Consider the following 20,162-nt stretch of genomic DNA (forward strand, 5'->3'; position numbering starts at 1 on the left):
AATCCCTAAGTGGCCCCCTCAAGGATTGAACTCACAACCCTGGGTTTAGCAGGCCAATGCTCAAACCACTGAGCTATCCCTCCTCCAAACTTCACAAATGGCTGTGTAAGCTATATGGACCCAACTGGTTGTGGCAACTGAACTCATAGGAGCTTGCATCTGTGGAAGAACGAAGCTGAAAAGACAGACACTGCTTCACGCAGAGAGAGCTCACTGCACCTTCTGTTTTGCCTTCACGTTCCATTTAAACTCTTCTCGAGCGTCAGCCACATTAACAATGGCTGAAAAGCATTTTCCACAACTACTCACACACAAGCCCTCCCTCGTGTTCCTCCTCCAACTATAATCCCATGTTTCGAGTCCACACAACACTGAACACAGGACCTCCAACAGCAACATGCTTTAACAGCTGGTATGATTTTAATTCTAACATATATACACATGTTGCGATAGTTACCACCATCATTTTGAATGTACTATTCTCCACATCACATTACGAGTTACTTAGTCAAGTGTTCCGAGTCGGCTTACGGGCTTTTCAAAGCCCAACGCCTTATTTGCAAACTTAATCCTTTAGAAGAGCGGAGCCCCGAGTGCAGCCCAATGCAATTTATGACTATCCTACAGACGTACAGCCTCAGACAGCACATCCCCAGCATGCATTGCTCCATCTCACTCAGAGCGGTCAGGCTGCTATGCAGGCCAAGACTTGTCTCCATAGGCAGCAGCTCCATATTAAAACAAGGGCAGCTACAATTTGCTACATTTACAAGATAGGTGGAGCTTTTTGGCTCCAGGCAGATTTGCAATATGGCCATCAGCTGGGCCAAATTCAGGCTCCCCCGGTTTACAGGGATCCCCTGGCTTTGATGAACACACACATCCCGTCAACAAGAATCACTCAGCAAGAGGAGAGCAGAGTCCTCAGCTCAGCAATTCTGATTTCAGGTTTGAGTTTATACCAGGGAGACACTGCGATAATGGCAACATTTTTTGAATCAGTCTACTGCCAATTCACTGAGGCAGCACAACACTCCTGTAGCTCACATTAAAAGCCCCTCCCCTCAAAATAAATATATCAAGATTCTTGTAGAACCAGAATGTATGCTCCCCCCCACTCACTCACTCTCTCTTTCTCTCTCTCTCACACACACACACACACACAGTACTGTCTTTAGGAGATACATGGCACAGATCTGGTCCAATATTGCCAGTGAAGGTTCAAACAGGGTCTGAAACTGAAGTCAGCATTTGGTTTTTTGGCATCTTATTGAGACGTGGCAGTCCATCTCATGATTCAGAAAGGAGAGCATGCCCAATTCACATGAAGTCATCCGAATCATTGCCATCCTGTTGGGGAAGGAAAGAATGGAATTATTGAGATACCTTTGTAAAATGGAAGTTGAACACTGGCAAGATAGGTTGAAAGCCACTGGACTACACTTCCTTCATTTGCTGACCCCTAAAAAATGTCCAGTGGAGGTGCAGACCCCTTTAGAAATCTTAGACAGTCCGCAGACCCCCAGACTGAAAGCCGCTGGTGTAGTCAGCAGCCTCTCCCATCGTTTAAGGAAGTGGCTGAGTTTTTTCTGGTTTCGATACAAAGGCCATAAAATCAGCCCAGGCTTACTCAAAAGGCTCATGGTCAGAGTTCTGAAACTAACAAATCCCAAAGCTAGGTTCTTTGAATTCTGTTGCTAACATTTCACATGTTGAATATAAGTATTCTCCTGTTCATTGAAGAAGTATGCCCCACTGAGAGATTTTCCCCCTCTAACTCAAAGCCTAGGACCCAACCAGCCAACTGTATGGGATACAGATGAAATATAAAATCTGCAGTGCTTGCTAGCCATCCAGTAAATGGGCTCCACACGTTCCCAGTACAGCAGATCATCCATCCACATGTAACCCGGGAGGCAGGGGACTGGGGATTAAGCTCTGATAACCCCTGAACTGGTTACTTTAGTAACCTTTACCTATATCATGTGACTCGGGCCATGAAGTGGAGATCAGTCTCTTGCCAGCACTCCTGTGTATCAGCCCTTTGTGACCATAACTTGAGCTGACCCCAGCTTAAAGGCACCAATCTGACAACACATGTGGCTTACACACAGAGAGGGGTGATGACCCCATACATGGGCATTTCCTCACAAGGCATGTCACTAACCAGACACAGCTTGCACATGCATAGCAGGAGGTGCCGCTGCTTAAACCCCATCGTTCTTTTTACCCAAGCATGCTTACCTGTGATCTGGAAACCAGCCAGAAGAGTCACCAAAAAACCCCCACAAACCCATGAAAACCATAAACCTATCTCAAGCAGCTGCTGAGCCTCTGGGGATGTGATGGGTGAACAGATTTTAAATAAAGATCTGAGCTCCTTGTTTGCCTAGAGATATCACCAATGCAACAGCAAGTGAGGGTACTTGCTTTCAGAGGAAGGATATCAGGCACAAAGCAAGAGCCCTAGTACGCACCAGGGAAACAATGCCTTCCTCACTCAGCTTAGGTCCTTACGTAACCCAGCTCCCATTCATCGCTCAGTGCTCATTTTCCTTATGCTTGCCCATGCTATCTCAGTCCTTGTCTCACTGCTCCGACTCCCAGCTCTGTGTCTCATAACATGCGGCTCCTAACACAAGATGCTCCCTTCTCTCCTCCTTCAAATCTACCTCTTCAAGCAATCTCAGCTGCCTCTCTATAGTCCCCTGGCCCTTCCTCTCCTGGTCTGTTGTCCCATGTCCTGGCTTCAGTTGGCCTTTAGATTGCCTACTCCTCAGGACAAATGAGACACCCTTGGTTTAAGGGCTACGTACACGTTTAGTCACAGAGTAATACAAAGATAGGTGATTCCCCCAGCCCCAAGACAAACCAGACACTGGACTAAACAGGCAAAAGGACAAACAGAATTTCACTTAAAATTCTTACTCTCCTTTCGGTGGCTGTCCCACCATAGCACTCTGTGATCCACACACAACTTCCTCACCTCTGCTGAGGCGCGGCTCTGAACGCAACCGAAGGGAATTCAGAGCAGCAGAGTGCGAGACTGGAGAGAAAAGAAAGGAGCAGATGTGTCCTTGGTCCGTTTAACATCTCTAGACTAGAGGACGTTACAGGAAAGAGACTCTCTTTCCCTGTAATCATGCAGCTCCCTTCTCCTTGGATTTTGTTCTGTAACTCCAATGGTAAGAGGGGGAGAACGCATGGAACAATTCACCACGTGCAGCTACTGGGCTGAAACCTGCTTTCACATCCGTATCCTGTTACCCTGCTCTGATTCTTATTCAGGCCTCTGGAAGCAAGGTCTTCACAGGTGCCAGCCTCAACATACCTGATTGGAAGACATGTTCTCAGACTTCATTAGCGAAGAGTAGCTCCTGCAAGGGAAGAGAAATTATGCAGCAAGATGCATTTTTCAACGTACGTTGTGAAACAGGGCAGAGTGCCTACAAGATTAGCCCTCCTGTGGTTCAGAGGGAATTCAAACACATCAGATCTCAACATTAGCTGGTCTTCTAAAGAACATACTCCGGCCCTAACTGAAGATTAAATGTACTGTGGGGAGCACAGACACCTTGGCACAAAAAACACAAGTCAGAGATGGACTATGGTGACCTCTTCTATCGACTAGGAGCCAGTGCATGGGTTTTCTACAACATTTGTTCTCCAGCTTTGTCCAGATACACTACAAGCAAGATAACTAGTAAGGGGTTATAAAACCCTCTTTGCTTTAGGATTACTATAAAACTGGCTTGCGGATGGCCAAAGCAGCTCATGGGCAAGAGAGATGCGGTGAGCTGTAATCAATGTCCCCACCAGCACTCCCTCTTGCCTTCAGAAATTGAACTGGGACTCAGATGCCTCTGTGTTATTGCTCCTTTGAATTACTGAGTGCTCCAAGAGGAGCTGTGGGGTCTCGGCTCCCCGAATTCCAGCCTCATGACCATCTAAACACACATTACTTACTATTTATTGTAACATTTTATATGTACAAAGCAGTCCTGGGATACCTTCTGGGTCAGACTGCTTACGTGTCCAGGTTTGTTTGGTACAGTCAGGGGGTTAACATATCTACCTTATCTACTCTTCACTCAAGGACCAACGTGGCCACAAATGTTTCCTGCATGTCTACCATGAGACCGGAAGATCAACGGGCTGTTCATCATGGTGCATTTACAGGAGTACATAATGCCTTTCATGTACACTAGGACTAATTTGTGTTTTTAAAATCACTATTTGTGAAGTGCTTTGAAGCTTGACAAGCACTACACAGGCGTTGATTTTCACCAGAGCAATTCAGTGCTTTACAGATATAGTAGGCAATTATACCCATTTCACAGGGTTCAGTGACTTGTCCAAGTTCAGACAGCAAGTTGGTGCCACAGGTGGGAAAAGAACCCAGGAATCCTGACTCCCAGCTCTACGAACTATTCCTCACTCCAGTTTCTATTAAGTGAATTGGGTGACTACATCTAATTCTCAAGACAAAGGCAAAGAAAGGGTTGCCAGGTACAGCAAATACTATTTCTTAAGACTGTACCAGTCTAAGACAGAACAGAGTACGAATGACTCAACAGGAACCTCACATGACATGCCCTGATCGAAGTCTCGCTCCCACCACTGATAGGAAATACTCACAGTTAGAGTTAGTCACAGCCATTACTCACCTGAGATCTTCCATTTCTTTCTTTTTCTTCATTTCCTCCTTCTCTTTCCGTTTCATCTCTTGGATCTGGGCTTTTTTCTCGTTCCTCTCCTCTCTGTCCCGGGCTTCCTTCTCAGCGGCCAGGTCGGGGAAGCGCTCCACTTTGGTCTTCTCTAGCCTGTTCAGTATCTCATTCACCTTCTTCTCCACTGTCACTGTTCTCACCTTTGGGATGGAAAGAACTATAATCTTTATCAAAAATGCTTCCACCTTGCATTTCATTGAGAAAGAGACTTTACACACAGTGAGGTAAATACCAAAAAAAGGAGCATTTTCACCTTTACATCTGGCTCCTGAATCTCATTTAAACAGATGGCAAGTCATTGCCATCTGGTGCTGTTCAGTGGTCTGTGTGAAAAGAGCTGGGAACACGGTACAATCTCCGATGGGCACAAGAATACAAACCACTATCACAACTATCACTAATCGGTTTTCTTGGCTGCAGTCTCAGCAGAGAGGCCCAGGATTGACTGGATCGTGCAGAATGGTCATCCACCCAATCCTGAAGTGAGTCTCTGTGGACTAGGGCTGAGCATGTTGGCAAGGGAAGCTCATGTTGATACTGAGTGCGCTGTGCCTGTTCTGTGGACCACTGTCTTCAACCCTGCGCTTCCCAGTACTGGTTTGTGTTTTAACAAGCACTTTGCACTTCTACAGAGCCTGCCATCCAAGGATCTCCAACTAGTTTACAGACAAAAGTCTTAACACACCCAGGAAGATACAATCCCCATTCTCAAGACTGGAAAATTCAGGCACCAATGGCCCGAGTCAAAACCTGTTGAAGTCCATGCGAGTGCATTGACTTCAGAGGGCTTTGGATCAGGGCCCCAAGACATTAAATATCTTCCCCAAAGTCACACAGGAAATCTGTGGAAGAGCCAGAGGTGGACTCAGCTCCAAGACGTGGGCCTTTGCCACGAGACGATCTTTCCTTCTCTCCCCTGACAACTGAGCTCTTTTTTACACATGACTCTAGTGCTCTGGAAGTCAGTCTTTACGATTTCCTGGCAGGGTGCTCACCTGGGTGCCAAGAGAGAACTCTTCTCTGAACGCAAGTCTGACTGTTAGCAATTTTGAAAGTGACAACTAGATTCATATCTTAAGACTGGAAGTTCTTTCAACATTTAAAATTATGAAAATACCCAGATTTTACAGGAAAGAGGACCTGATGAAGTCTGATTTTCAAAACTTCCCACTTCCAGATGAAAGGGGGTCGCCTATTACAAATGTTACCAGTCAGAAGTAAATCAGCCATTGATTAATGTTGTTACCAGGTCAGAGGGGCTTCAATCTTACTGAAGACAATAATCCAAGTGTAGTTGGAAATTCAAGCAGAAAGTGTATCTCTAGGTTTTTTGCCACCCCAAGGGGGAAAAACAAACAAAAAAAACAACCCACCTCCGAGAGTGCAACTGCCAAAGCAAAAAAACCAAAAACCAAACAAACAAAAAAACCCCACAAACCCTAAACCACCCGGAATGCCGCCCCTGGAAGTGTGCCACCCCAACCACGTGCTTGGTTTGCTGGTGCCTAGAGCCGGTCCTGCACTTGGATATTGTATATTGGCAATATTTTATACTGGCCATAACTAATTACTCAGCTCTGTATCCCTCTTGTAACTTGTGCCTTCTTCCATGTGTTGTAGTGATTTTACTTTACTACAGGGGCTCTCAAACTTCATTGCATCACGACCCCTTTCTGACAACAAAAATTACTACATGACCCCAGGATGGGGGACCAAAGCTTGAGCCCACCCCAGCCGCACCGCCCCAGGTGGCCAAAGTCGAAGCCCAATGGCTTCAGCCCCAGGCAGGGGGCTTCTAACCTAAGCCCTGCTGCCCAGGGCTGAAGCCCTCGGGCTTCAGCTTCGGCTGGAGGGGCTCAGGCTTTGACACCGGGCCCCAGCAAGTCTAAGCCAGCCCTGGCGACCCCATTAAAATGGGGTCCCGACCCACTTTGGGGTTCCAACCCACAGTTTGAGAACCGCTGCTTTATTATATTCCGACACCCACGTGGAAACTTAGTTTAGCCCACCAAAAAACAGCTGGGATTTTCCCCATGCCCCTGGACCACAGCAGTTTCCCCTGCTTTAGAGCCCTTGCGTGAGAGACAGGATACTCAGCTCTCAATACCGGAGAAGGACGGCACTGCAGTCAGCTGGTGGGTTTCTTCGCAGCTACACAGCAAACACTTACATCCTTTTGTCTGTGAAACCCTATCTGCCCCACGTCCATGTCAGCCGTTTTCTTCAGGTTGGTCCATGGCGTGTACACCACATTGATGTTGTTCATTTTGCAGCCTACAGAGCAGTAAGGGGGGGGGCGGGGGGGAAGGAGAGTTCTTGTATCAAAGGATCAAAAGGGGGAAACATTTCTATTCTCCCTCCCCACCCTGAACCTTCTGATGAGCTGTCTCCACAATCAGCCAGAGTCATGTTGTGTTACATAGCTCCTAGTCAGCAACACTTGTAAGGATCTGTCCTCGTCCTCCTCTCTGAAGTAACAGCATTGCAATGGAACAGAAGGACATTGCGGTACCGCGTTCTGTGGCAGCAAGGGCCAAAGCAGTGTTAACGAACTCCAGATGGAGTCTGGCTTTGCCAGAAGGCTGTCTGCTACAAAGAGGGCCTCAAGTGGGCATTAGAGGGAAAACGCCAAGACCCCTTTTGGCTCATACAGTGATTTAGAGGCACCGTCAGGAATCAGGAGATTAAAGTTTTAGTATGAAAATATCAGCAGCAGCACCAGCTGTTGCAAGTGACATCTGTTTCCCATGAAAACAGCAAGCTATGAAGTGTACTTACACTTAACATTCTTCTGACATCAAAAACAAGACATTTCAGTAATTTGGGATGGAAAGCCCAGGCTGGGATGATTTAGTTGGGGATTGGTCCTGCTTTGAGCAGGGGGTTGGACTAGATACCTCCTGAGGTCCCTTCTAACCCTGATATTCTAGGATTCTATGCATAGACACCCCCCCACACACACACCCCTTGTACACAGTCCCTTAATCTCCATAGGAGACTCGCCAATTTCAATAGTAAATGTTACCTTGAATGCTATTGGCCTTCACTAGATGGGCGCAGTCTATCAAAACTTCTTTGGGAATATCATCCACTGTCTGCCCCTAAAGCAGACCAAGGAAATATGAGTGGTTTACTGTGCCATTTGAGGGGGCAATATGGGAGTTATGAACACCACACCAACAGTGCACTTGGACCATGCTATACAAACACAGGTATGAGCCCCTGCATTACAAACACAGCTTATAATGCTTTACACTTCTATAGCACCTACCAGCCAAGGATTTCAAACCACTTTACAAACGGCTTTGCCGCTATACCCCTCAGAGGTATTAGCCCCCTCTTACTGAAAGGGGAATGAGGTAGAGATAGAATGATTAGTCCTAGATCTCACAAATCCATGGCAGAGCCAGGAGCTGTGTTCCCTCAAAGCTGCATGGTTGCCCAGGAGTGAATCAAATACCGCGCACACCAGGGGGGGGGTGTTCAGGTCCCCTCCCCGTGCTGCCCTGCAGCCAGGTTGCTCCTGCCCTCTGCCTTGGAGCCCCTGGCCAGCTGTTCCCGGGACCCTCCTGCGTGATGTGCAGAGTGGGGGGGCGGGGGGAGAAGAGGGAGAGAAAGGGGGACTGATGTCAGGGTGTCCCCCTCCCCCACCTGCCCATGTACCCCATCTCTGCAGAGCAGGGGAGCGGGGACAGAGCTCAGGAGCAGGAGAGCTGCTGCAGTCTGAACGAGGAGCTTTCTGGTGAGTGCCTTAAAGAGACAGCACACGGTCTCTCATAGACTTCCCCAGCATCCAGCACACACGCGCACGCGTCTCTGACACACAGACACACACACACACACACACACACACAGAGTCTCTTTCACACTCACCTCCCAGCACATACTTGTGTTGTCGTTACTTCTTGGTACTTCCTGCAGTGCACGTATATTCTCGGTACTTTTATTCTTTCAAAATGCTGTTATTTGTGGTTTTATTTCTCTCTTATGCTTAAATTTAATTCTTTGAGTAGTGAGTTCTAAAATGCCAAACCTGGCCTGGCTGGAGTAATTATCCCTATGGTAACTTTTTAAAAATATATATTATAGCTCGGTTTTTTGTTTCTACTGGCAGCGCACATCCACACATCACCTCGATATTGGTGCACATAACAAAGTTCATTCCGCACACTGATGGAAAAAGTTAGACGGAACATTGGTCAGGCACTGTACTCAGATGATGAGACTTCCAGTTTTGTCCTATATTTTGGTTGTACCCTCTCCCCTGCCCTTCCTGGGTTGCATACTAACATATGCCCAAGTTCCACTACACACCTGCACCCTTGCAGACCCCCATTAACATCAGGGGCACCGTGTGTGAGCAGGTGGGTCTATGCATCCAGAGCTCATAGTGGAATGGGAGCCTCAGATTGTAAGATCTTCAGGGCAGGTACCATGACTTCCTGTGTGTGTGGATGCCTAGCACAGGGGTAGGCAACCTATGGCATGCGTGCCAAAGGCGGCACGTGAGATGATTTTCAGTGGCACTCAACTGCCCGGGTACTGGCCACCGGTCCGGGGGGCTCTGCATTTTAATTTAATTTTAAATGAAGCTTCTTAAACATTTTAAAAACCTTAGTTACTTTACATACAACAATAGCTTAGTTCTATATTATAGACTTATAGAAAGAGAACTTCTAAAACTGTTTAAATGTATTACTGGCACACGAAACCTTAAATTAGAGTGAATAAATGAAGACTCGGCACACCACTTCTGAAAGGTTGCCGACCCCTGGCCTAGCATATTATGTGCACCTTCAGAACACAAATTCTCCCACATTTAGGTGTAGAATCTCAATAAATATTGGAGGCAACAAACCCTCCTAAACCCGGGAGAACTAGACTTAACATTTCTGAAAGTTCTAGTGTTCAAAATAAGCACAGAAAACCAACTCCTGAAAAAATATTTTCTGGAAATATGAGGATACAAATCCAATTTTTAAGAAATCTTTTGCAGGTCACTGTTATACCAGTACATACTTGTTTAACTGCACCAGGATTCTGAGATTACCTTGTGTAGTCGGAGGTACACGTGTGCAGAGGAGAGCTTATCCACATGAAACCTACAGAATACAAAGGCACATTTAGCAGAGGGTCACTTGCTCTGAAATAAATGCTACAATAGTTTGCCATAACAGACTAGTAGTCCCATGGGTAAAAGCATTAAAATAAATTCTGAACATGCACATTTGACAGCATGCAACAGAATTGTTACAGCTTATCAGGTGTTTCAATCTTTGAGCAAATATTCACCCATCTTTAAGAGGAGGAAATTGAAAAGCTAAAGGAAGCAGTTACTTAAAAACCTTGTATTTTCTCTGAAACATAATATACTCAGACAACATTAACAGAAAGATCTTATGATAAGATATTGCTATTTGCTCCCTCTAGTGATTCCTATGGAAATGGCATAGATATCTACCCTTTCTAACTACATCAGTTAACTAATTATGTGAGAGAAACAAATTAGTATAGCACTATAGCAAAGCGTGTTATTAAAAGTGACAGTTATGCTAACAAGATCTAAGGATCTCCCATAATAATATATGGAGATATCCTATTTCCTAGAACTGGAAGGGACCTCGAAAGGTCATCGAGTCCAGCACCAGCCTTCACTAGCAGGACCAAGTACTGATTTTGCCCCAGATCCCTAAGTGGCCCCCTCAAGGACTGAACTCACAACCCTGGGTTTAGCAGGCCAATGCTCAAACCACTGAGCTATCCCTCCCCTCTCCATCATTGGCTCTGTCTACATTGCAATAAAACACTCACAGCTGGCCCATGTCAGCTGACTTGGGCTCCAGGGTGATAAAATTTCAGTGGAGATGTCCAGGCTCGGGCAGGAACCTAGGCTCTGGAGCCCTGCGATATCTATACGGCAATTTTACAGCCCTGCAGTCCAAGCCCCGCAAGCCCAAGACAGCTGACACAGGCCAGCCACGGGCGTTTTACGGCAGGGTATACATGGTCCTAGAGTCTTACATCCTCAATTTTCAGAGCAGGTGCAAGAAAAGCAGAGGCAGCGCATGCTTCTTACACACTAGCTCCACCAATATGCCTCAATCCACCCCCAAAAAGCCCATCTCTAGGAACGAGAAGGGAGGACAGTCTATATGGCCCACTCAATTAATTAGCCTCTTGGCTGAAATGGCTAGCAAGGAAGCAAGTATCAATTAAGATGATGGGGTTTGTATGTGGAAGCTTGTCTACGGAGATATCTGGCCCATTCCATATATCATCTAACAGCTTTACAAGGCCCCAAGCAAATTTGGCCACTGCCAACATAGAAAATTTGTTAAGGATTAACACAGACAGTAATCAATGGCATATTTGAACATAAGAATGGCCATACTGGGTCAGATCAAAGGTCCATCAAGCCCAGTATCCTGTCTGCCGACAGTGGCCAATGACAGGTGCCCGAAAGGGAATGAACAGACAGGTAATCACCAAGTGATCCATCCCCTGTCACCCAATCCCAGCTTCTGGCAAACAGAGGCTAGGGACACCATCCCTGCCCATCCTGGCTAATAGATTCATGGACGATAGGTCCATCAATGGCTATCTAGCTCCCTTTTGAACCCTGTCATAGTATTGGCCTTCACAACACCCTCTGGCATGGAGTTCCAGAGGCTGACAGTGTGTTGCATGAAAAAAATACTTTGTGTTTGTTTTAAACCTGCTACCTATTAATTTCATTCGGTGGCCCCTCGTTCTTGTATTATCAGAAGGAGTAAATAACACTTCCTTATTTACTTTCTCTATACCAGTCATGATTTTATAACAGTGAGCTGCAGCTATTGTAGCTAACAGCGAGTTGTCCTAACTGCCCCTCTCTGATTATTTCCTGTTCCATGTAGGGGGACCAAAACTACGTCAACATGTGTGGTAAAGAGCAGTGCCCGTAGCCACCCCTGCACATGCGACCAGTTAGGTCTGCTTACGTTATGCATAGCTCTTGCCTCTCATGATTCTGAGAGTCGTTCAAGCTCAACTCATGGAGCCAGAACGAAGGCAAGAGCTGAGACAGGAGGACAGGGAATATTTCACTCTGCCAGGCAGCGTGTGAATACAGTAGACATGATGGTGACATTGTGTATATACATGTACAAGAAGAAATCAGACAAAGGGATTGGGCTGGAGAACGAGCATGCTCCTGTGGAGAGGATACTGATCTGGGGGTCAGGAGACCTCGGTTCTATTCTCATCACTGTCCCTGATCTGCCATGTGACTTGGGACACGTTATTTCACCTCTGTGCCTGTCTCCGCTATCACTAGGGCCCTACCAAATTCACGGCCATGAAAAAGTCATCACGAACCATGAAATCTGGTCTCCCCCCGTGAAATCTGGTCTTTTGTGTGCTTTTATCCTATATCGTATATATTTCATGGGGGAGACCAGCGTTTCTCAAATTGGGGGTCTTGACCCAAAAGGGAGTTGCAGGGGGGTCACAAGGTTATTTTTTTTTTTTTTGGGGGGGGGGGGGGGGAGGTCATGGTTTTGCCACCCTTACTTCTGCACTGACTTCAGAGCTGGGCAACCGGAGAGTGGCGGCTGTTGGCCGGGCCCCCAGCTTTGAAGGCAGCGCCGAAGTAAGGGTGACAATACCGTACTATGCCACCCTTCTCTGCTGCTGCCTTCAGAGCTGGGCGGCTGGAGAGTGGTGGCTGCTGACTGAGGGCCCCGCTCTGCAGCAACAGTGCAGAAGTAAGGGTGACAATACCATACCAGGCCATCCTTCCTTCCGCGCTGCCGTTGGCGGAGGCTCTGCTTTCAGAGCTCAGATCCCGGCCAGCAGCTGCCGCTCTCTGGCTGCCCAGCTCTGAAGGCAGAAGTAAGAATAGCGGTACTGCAACCCCCCTACAATAACCTTGTGACCCCGCCCACACAACTCCTTTTTGAGTCAGGACCCCCCTACAATTACAACACTGTGAAATTTCAGATTTAAATAGCTGAAATCATGACATTTATGATTTTTTAAATCCTATGACCGTGAAATTAACCAAAATGGACCGTGAATTTGGTAGGGCCCTACCTATCACCCTTTACCTTGTCTGTTTAAAGTTCGCCTACATGGTTATTAAAGAACAGCTATTGCTGAATAACTTCACATGTGGGCACACCTATTCCATGGAGGGAGGGACAGCTCAGTGGTTTGAGCATTGGCCTGCTAAACCCAGGGTTGTGAGTTCAATCCTTGAGGGGGCCACTTAGGGATCTGGGGCAAAATCAGTACTTGGTCCTGCTAGTGAAGGCAGGGCGCTGGACTTGATGACCTTTCAAGGTCCTTTCCAGTTCTATGACATAGGTATATCTCCATATATTATTATGTGCACACAAGCCATATTGCATTATTAACTCTTCGGGGGCAGGAACCAGCTCTTACTGTGTGTGTGAGAAAGTACCTAGCACAGTGCGGCCCCAACCTCAGTTGGGACCTCTAGGTGCTATTTTACAGCCCTCTGTGACTGTGTTTAAACTCGTTAATATTCTGAATAGCACCTAGCGTAGTCAGAAGAGCACCAACACTGCCCCCCACTGAAGTTCACTATGAAGGGCGTTTCATTTCACAAGCATAAAGGATTTACACGGCTCTTTTCAGTACCTACCAAATATCTTCAGGCCAGCCATATTTGATCAGGTCTTCATCTGCAGGCATGAAAAAAAGAATACTGAGCAAAGAAGGATACTTCCCCCAGCAGCCAACCAAACTGCCCACTGAGACACTGGCAATGAGGGGAAATGATTGCTAATATCAAGAGTGTTTGCACCACAGTATGGCACCTGGAGAGTGAGAGTGATGGAACCCCAAATAGGGCCTGAAACACACAGTGCTCTTGGGCACAAAGGTGCTAAGGCCAAGACTCTGAACATTTCTAATTTCTATCCCTTTTCCTCCACTCCAGTCTCGGGTGGTTGTTGTTTTTTAAATTGGGAGACACTGATCTTTGCATAAATGTCAAATGTAGGAGATTTTCAAGAGGGCAGTTCCCAAGATAAAAGCACCAACTCTCTTCAATTGAAATGCTAATTTTGGTTTTGCCTCAAGTACTGAATGGCAAGCAGTGACATGAAACGAAGCAAAACTGTACCCTGGTTTGTTGGAAGAGGACACAGCAACAGAAAACCTATTTTAGTTGAAGAACAGTAACTCAAGATGGTAAAAACTGACCAATTATGCAGGGAACAATGAAACCAACTAAATAAAATGCTGTCAAACCATGCTAGGCTTCTACCATTGTTTCCTTGACCATTTTATAGCCTGACAAAAAGCCCAGAGTGCCCACTGACTTCAGATTAAGTCCACGGACAGCTTCCCCTCTCACCAACCCCCGACAATGGTATAAAGTAATGCTACAGACTACATAAGGAGTTAGTGTATAGCATAATTTGCAAAGCAGCTATCAGGAAAAATCTGCCTTCAAACAATGCAGTAAAATCAAAGAGGAAAATTAAGAAACAAGGTTAAAAAAGGCAAAAAAAAAAAAAAAAGGCAAATCCCAACCTATCAAGCCTTGCCCAAGTATTTTCATGTACTTACTTTCATATTTATCTTTTCCCATGTAAATGCTGTAAACAGCGGGAACAACTGAGGGATAGAAAGAGGACACACATCAAAAGGAGTTTCAGACAAAACTGTGCCCAGAGGTACTGACAAACACACCATCTATGTCTCCGAACATCTAATCCACCCCATTCCCTTCCCAGGGGCCAGGGCAAGATTGAGTCACTTTAAAAAGTCATAGAGAACAAACAACCAGGTTTCCACCAGTTCCCTTGGAAGACTCGTCAGCAGTTTGACAGTCCTCGCGGCAAGACACTTCATGAGGTTCGGGCTCACTTTTGCTTTATATAATTAAAGCAGGGTGCGGTCCTGTCATCCCAGCGTAGGACTGGAAGTCAAAAATTCCCAAGCTCTATTCGCAGCTCTGATGCTGACCCCCTTTGTGGCCTTCGACAAGTCACCTAAATTCTTGAAGCATCCTACCTAATTCCTCTCTTCTTGTGTCCCCACACCCACCACTCTGCCTAGACATCCGTATCATGCCATTCTGGGAAAAACTGGACAGCTCTCTCATAACTCCCCCAGCAAGGGACAGCGCATGTTAAGACAGGCAGGGGAACAAGAGGGGCAATATACTTTGGGATATACAACTGTAGAGAAAATTGAGAGGAAGAACCACTGCCTAACCATGTTATACAGACAGTTAGGTGGTCCCTTATATATGGCAACACAGAGTCACAACCTCAGTAGCAAAAAGAAAGTTATGTGCAAGCCTAGGTCACTGGCCAGGGTGACACATGGTTAGTTTCCATGATTACTGAGTAAAAACCATACTGTGTGTGGACAAACAGTACTTGGAGCCAGCCAAATTATCAACTGCTTACAAACTCAGAAATTACAGTAAACAGGGACTAAACTTCTAGTTTATATTGATGGAAATAAAAACATATCCATGTCTCAGTGTCAATATAACACTGAGTCCAGATTTTTATTGGATAGCTACAAAGAAGATACAGGAATTAGAGAAATCTGCTGAACCATCAAGACAGGAGTTTCATGCGACGGTGACCTAGTCTCTGAAAAACAGAGAATGGAAGTCAGCATGGTGAGAAGCTACATGGAGGAGGCAGTGTAGAGAAAAGTCTCCTTTAGAAACGGGGGGCCTGATCCCACACCAGTTGGAGTAGCTCCATGGAAAGAAAGGCTACTTACATATATGGCACATACAATGGTGGTAAAATCAACCATATCTCTCATACTACGAATCAGTCCCTTTGGGGAACTTTTAGTGACCTGGGATGGTTTCGGGAAAATGAAGTCAATCCTGCCACAATGCTACAGGAATGGATTAGATGACCTAGCAGCAGATCCCTTTCAACTTATATGATCTGATATACTTGGATATTAATGGACGATGTTTTAAATAACTCGCAAGAGGTTATTGTTTTCTCTCTAATTCTGGCCACTTAAGACTTAAGTATGAGATCACTAGAATCCCCTTGATCACAGGTTTTCAAATTGTGAAGTGCGGCCTCCTGAGGCGGCACAACAAGGTTATCGGTGGTAGGAGTACTTGATGTGAAGTAGAACATTCCTGCATCCTTTCCACTTTCCAAGGAACAGGAGTCAGGGGAGACAGAGCCTCTCCACAGGTAGAAGCAGTGGCATAGGGTGACCAGATGTCCCGATTTTATAGGGACAGTCCCGATTTTTGGGTCTTTTTCTTATATAGGCTCCTATTACCTCCCCCCCCCGGTCCCGATTTTTCACACTTGCTGTCTGGTCACCCTACAGTGGCAGCAGTGGCTAGTGCACAAGGGGACCGGTTGGCAAGCCTGCCCCTGCAGTGTCTGTTACTGTCCCACATCTCAGCTCACATCCTGCTTTCACATGCCGGGCCCAGGGCAGAAGGCAGTGGAGGAAGCAGCTAGAGCCAGTGAGTGGAGTCAGCAGGTGCAGTCTAGTAGAGGTCTGGGGGGGAAACAGGGGAGAGACAAGGCTGTGGCTGCAAGAGGGAGCAGTAGGCTGGGACGGTCAGAGCAAGGAGCCTGGGGAAGTGAGGAAGGAGGAGGCATACATGAGATATGAAGCTCTGAAGGGAGACACAGCAACAAAGTTTGGGAACCTCTGCTCTAGACAGAACTATAGCTCCATTTATGTACAGTGACATTAGAGGGGTTGGGGAGAGGGGAAGACATCCTCAAACTGCAAAGGGTTTTCAAACACAGTGATCTTGTGGTTCTATCACCAAACCAACGAGCAGCAAAAGAGCAAAGAAGTGCCAGTACTCAGGAGCTGCTAGTTAGAAGACCCTGGGACCCACTTCAGGCTTGTGTACTCGGTGCCCTAAAAAGCCAGGAAACCCAGCACTCACTTTTGAGAACCCAGCAGCTGCCTGAACATCAGTAGAAAATGGCTACACTTCAGTGTTGGATTGAGTGATGTTCATGTATCAGTTTGCTGCATTTGTAACGTGCTTTGAAATCCTCTAAGGGATGAAAGGTGCGATAGAAATGAAAAGCTTTTCCTCCAGTCCAGAGAACATAAATAAGAAGAATCACAAGAAACAAACAAGGTTATACTCAGATCACTAAAAGGTCAGAGGGATAAAACCAAGAGAGGAAGAATGGAGAAAAGATGTATAGTTAAGATGTTCCATCCCAAGAGAAAAATAAAAGAGGAAGAGTGAACAAGATGAGGCTGTGAAGGTCTTAAATTCCTGAACGTAGGGCATGTTAAAACCACCACCAAAGCTCAAAAAAAGTTAAGCACATACAGGTTGGTGACATGACTAGGGCTAGAAGCAGGGCACTTTTTTGTGGTACAGTAGAACCTAGGAGTTAGGAACACTTCAGGAATCGAGGTTGTTCATAACTCTGAACAAAACATTATGGTTGTTCTTTCAAAAGTTTACAACTGAACATTGACTTAATTCAGCTTTGAAACTTTATTATGCCGAAGAAAAATGCAGCTTTTAACCATCTTAATTTAAATGAAACAAGCACAGAAACAGTTTCCTTAGCTTGTCAAACCTTTTTTTTTATTATTATTTTTAACTCCCCTCCCCTTTTTAGTAGTTTACGTTTAACTCAGTACTGTACTGTATTTACTTTTTTTTTTTGGTTTTTACTGCTGCCTGACTGTGTACTTCCAGTTCCAAATGAGGTGTGTGGTTGACTGGTCAGTTTGTAACTCTGGTGTTCCTAACTTTGAGGTTCTACTGTACTTTCCTCATGATGAACCAATCCCACCCACCCACACCGCACTAAAATTTGGATTTCACCTGGTCTGTTATGAAGCCCCAATCTTTGTACATGGGTTTGTAGAAAGCATTCGTTTAAAAAGTAGTAAGAAATAGAGACACTGTATGTATTAGCCCTTTCCCCCACCCTTCATAGTACATTGGACTCAAAGACCCTGGCCACTACTTATGTCCATTCAGTGCCACTGGCTCTAGCAACGACAGGAACCCTAGTGCAAAGGGCCTCTTAGCTGCAGTCACCGTTTTAAACGCTACTATCTAACCCTGCTAAGAACAGGTCACCTGACATGGTAGTTAAGACAATGACAGCAACCCATCAGCACTAGGGCTTCCCAGTGTTTTTAATATCAACATTTTAGAAGTTTCCTTGAACATACCCAGGACCTCAGACTGTAAGCTCTGTGGGGCAGGGGCTCTGTCTTCCTTCATACCTGGACACTACCACAGTGATAATTTTTTAAGGGAAGAGACAGCATCTGCTTAGGTTCGTGTATTGCTACGGGACCAATGGCGCACAAGCCAGGGAAAATGCAAAGCGAAACTCTGGAAAGCTTTCCTAACAGCAGGATGGAGGAGATAGTCAAATTCTCTTCCTGGGGTCAGGGTGGGAGCCCCATTGCTTTATGACGATGGATCACTAGACTGGATGCAGTCCAAGAACACACCAGTGAGAACAACCCGAGGCTGGCTGGCCCTTGGGAAGGGAGATGTGGGCAGGACGGGCACCAACCCATCCTGCTTATGTGGTTCGAGGGCAGGCAGCCTGAACAGACTGGGTGATGCACGAGGGCGGGTGGGGAAGATCATGAATGACCCCTAGGGAGAATGGGAGCCCCCAGGGCACGGTGGGAGAGAAACACCCTCCCCCCGGAAAGGTGTGGGGAGGGGCACCCTGTTCTTGCACGAAAGGAGCAGCTGATGCCCGAGGGTGGAAGAGGTGGCGAGCAGGGAGGGAGGCCGGTGTTTGCGGGGAAGCAGGGAAGAGCTAGGCAGCCAGCTGATGCTGCAGGGGCTGTCCGGGGCCCCGAGGGGCATGGACACGGGGGGGGGGGGGCGAGCGCACTTCCGGTGGGGGGCAATGGCGCCCATGGGGGGCGGCGGGGCCCTCAAGGGGGTAGGAGGGCGCCCCGAGGCGGGGTGGAGAAGGCCCGAGGGGGGCCCGGCGTGCGGGGCTGGGGGGAATTAGGGGGCCCGAGGGGGAGGGGCTGGCGGCGCCGGGGGCTCACCGCTGGAGGTGAAGTAGAACACCATGGCGGCGGTGGCTAAGTCCCGGCTCCTCGGCCGGCCCGCCCGGGCTGCTCCCGGCTCCGCGGCCCGCTCCCGGCGCTAGGACACTCGTCGCTCCCCGACTTCCGGCCGGATTCCGGAACCCGCGCACCGGAAACGGAAACGCTCGCGCAAACCGCCGAGTGGGGAGCGTGCGCCAAGCAGAGGCGATGCGTCCTCCTGCGCGCATGCGCCGCCCTCAGAACGCAATTAGCGGGGGGGAAGAGTAGGCGAACTGTGCGCATGCGCAGCTCTGTGACCTGGGCGGTGCGGGAACTGTTGCTGTAGTAGGTTGTGCGCATGCGAGTTGCAGGTTGTTGTGTTTTTTTTTGTGTGTGTGCAAACATGGCTATTAGTTGGTTGACTGGTACCCGGCCCTGGAAGTTCTTGTAGGCGATGGTGCTGTGGTTAGCACACAGACCTGGTGGGCCTGCAGCTCCGGTCCTGTGGCACCTTGGCCACTGCTGGGGGCATTTAATGTTGCATTGGTGCAATTCTCTAATGTAGATCGGGGGGGGGGGGTTAGTGCCTCTCTCTGGAGGACTTAGCCCCTGGTGATGTGGGCCTATAGAAATGCCTATACAAACTTTAGATTATAAATTCCTTTGGGCAGGGACTGTTGTTTTAGTATGTGCATGTACAGTGAGCAGCACAATGAGGCCATAGCCCATGAGAGAGGCTCGTAGGCACTAATAGTGATTATGATAATCATAGAATTGTAAGACTGGACGGGACCTTGATAGGTCATCTAGTCCAGTCCCCTGCGCTCATGGCAGGACTAAGTATTATCTAAACCATTTCTGACAGGTGTTTGTCTAACCTGCTCTTAAAAATCTCCAATGATGGAGATTCCACAACCTCTTTAGTATCAGAGGGGTAGCCGTGTTATTCTGAATCTGTAAAAAGCAACAGAGGGTCCTGTGGCACCTTTAAGACTAACAGAAGTATTGGGAGCATAAGCTTTCGTGGGTAAGAACCTCACTTCTTCAGTCTTGCATCTGAAGAAGTGAGGTTCTTACCCACGAAAGCTTATGCTCCCAATACTTCTGTTAGTCTTAAAGGTGCCACAGTAACCTCTTTAGGCAATTTATTCCACTGCTTAACCACCCTGACAGTTAGGAAGTTTTGCCTAATGTCCAACTTAAACCTCCCTTGCTGCAATTTAAGCCCATTGCTTCTTGTCCTATCCTCAGAGGTTAAGAAAAACAATTTTTCTCCCTCCTCCTTGTAACAACCTTTTACGTACTTGAAAACTGTTATCATGTCCCCTCTCAGTCTTCTCTTTTCCAGACTAAACACACCCAGTTTTTTCATCTTCCCTCTTAGGTCATGTTTTGTAGACCTTTAATCATTTTTGTTGC

General features: G+C 47.0%; 1 protein-coding gene across 1 annotated transcript; it reads right to left on the reverse strand.

Annotated features, from left to right (window-relative positions):
* Positions 1-398: 398 nt before the first annotated feature.
* On the reverse strand, positions 399-18,891 carry CCDC25 (coiled-coil domain containing 25). The gene is made up of 9 exons (XM_065400417.1): positions 18,762-18,891; positions 14,310-14,357; positions 13,378-13,417; positions 9,781-9,832; positions 7,756-7,831; positions 6,901-7,004; positions 4,668-4,870; positions 3,332-3,377; positions 399-1,350 (listed from the first exon to the last, which is right to left on the reverse strand). The coding sequence occupies exons 1-9, from the start codon at positions 18,784-18,786 to the stop codon at positions 1,321-1,323; spliced, it is 624 nt and encodes a 207-aa protein (XP_065256489.1). The 5' UTR covers positions 18,787-18,891; the 3' UTR covers positions 399-1,320.
* Between the last annotated feature and the right edge of the window lie 1,271 nt (positions 18,892-20,162).

This window comes from Emys orbicularis, chromosome 3 (assembly GCF_028017835.1).
Source record: "Emys orbicularis isolate rEmyOrb1 chromosome 3, rEmyOrb1.hap1, whole genome shotgun sequence".
NCBI classification, from domain to species: domain Eukaryota; kingdom Metazoa; phylum Chordata; order Testudines; family Emydidae; genus Emys; species Emys orbicularis.

Coding starts and splice junctions, on each gene's coding strand:
- CCDC25 (XM_065400417.1), bottom strand. CDS start 18,786: ATGGTGTTCTACTTCACCTCCAGCG. Junction 13,418..14,309: donor GGGAAAAGATAAATATGAAA/GTAAGTACATGA, acceptor TCATGCCTGCAG/ATGAAGACCTGATCAAATAT. Junction 3,378..4,667: donor AAAGAAATGGAAGATCTCAG/GTGAGTAATGGC, acceptor CTTCCCTTGCAG/GAGCTACTCTTCGCTAATGA.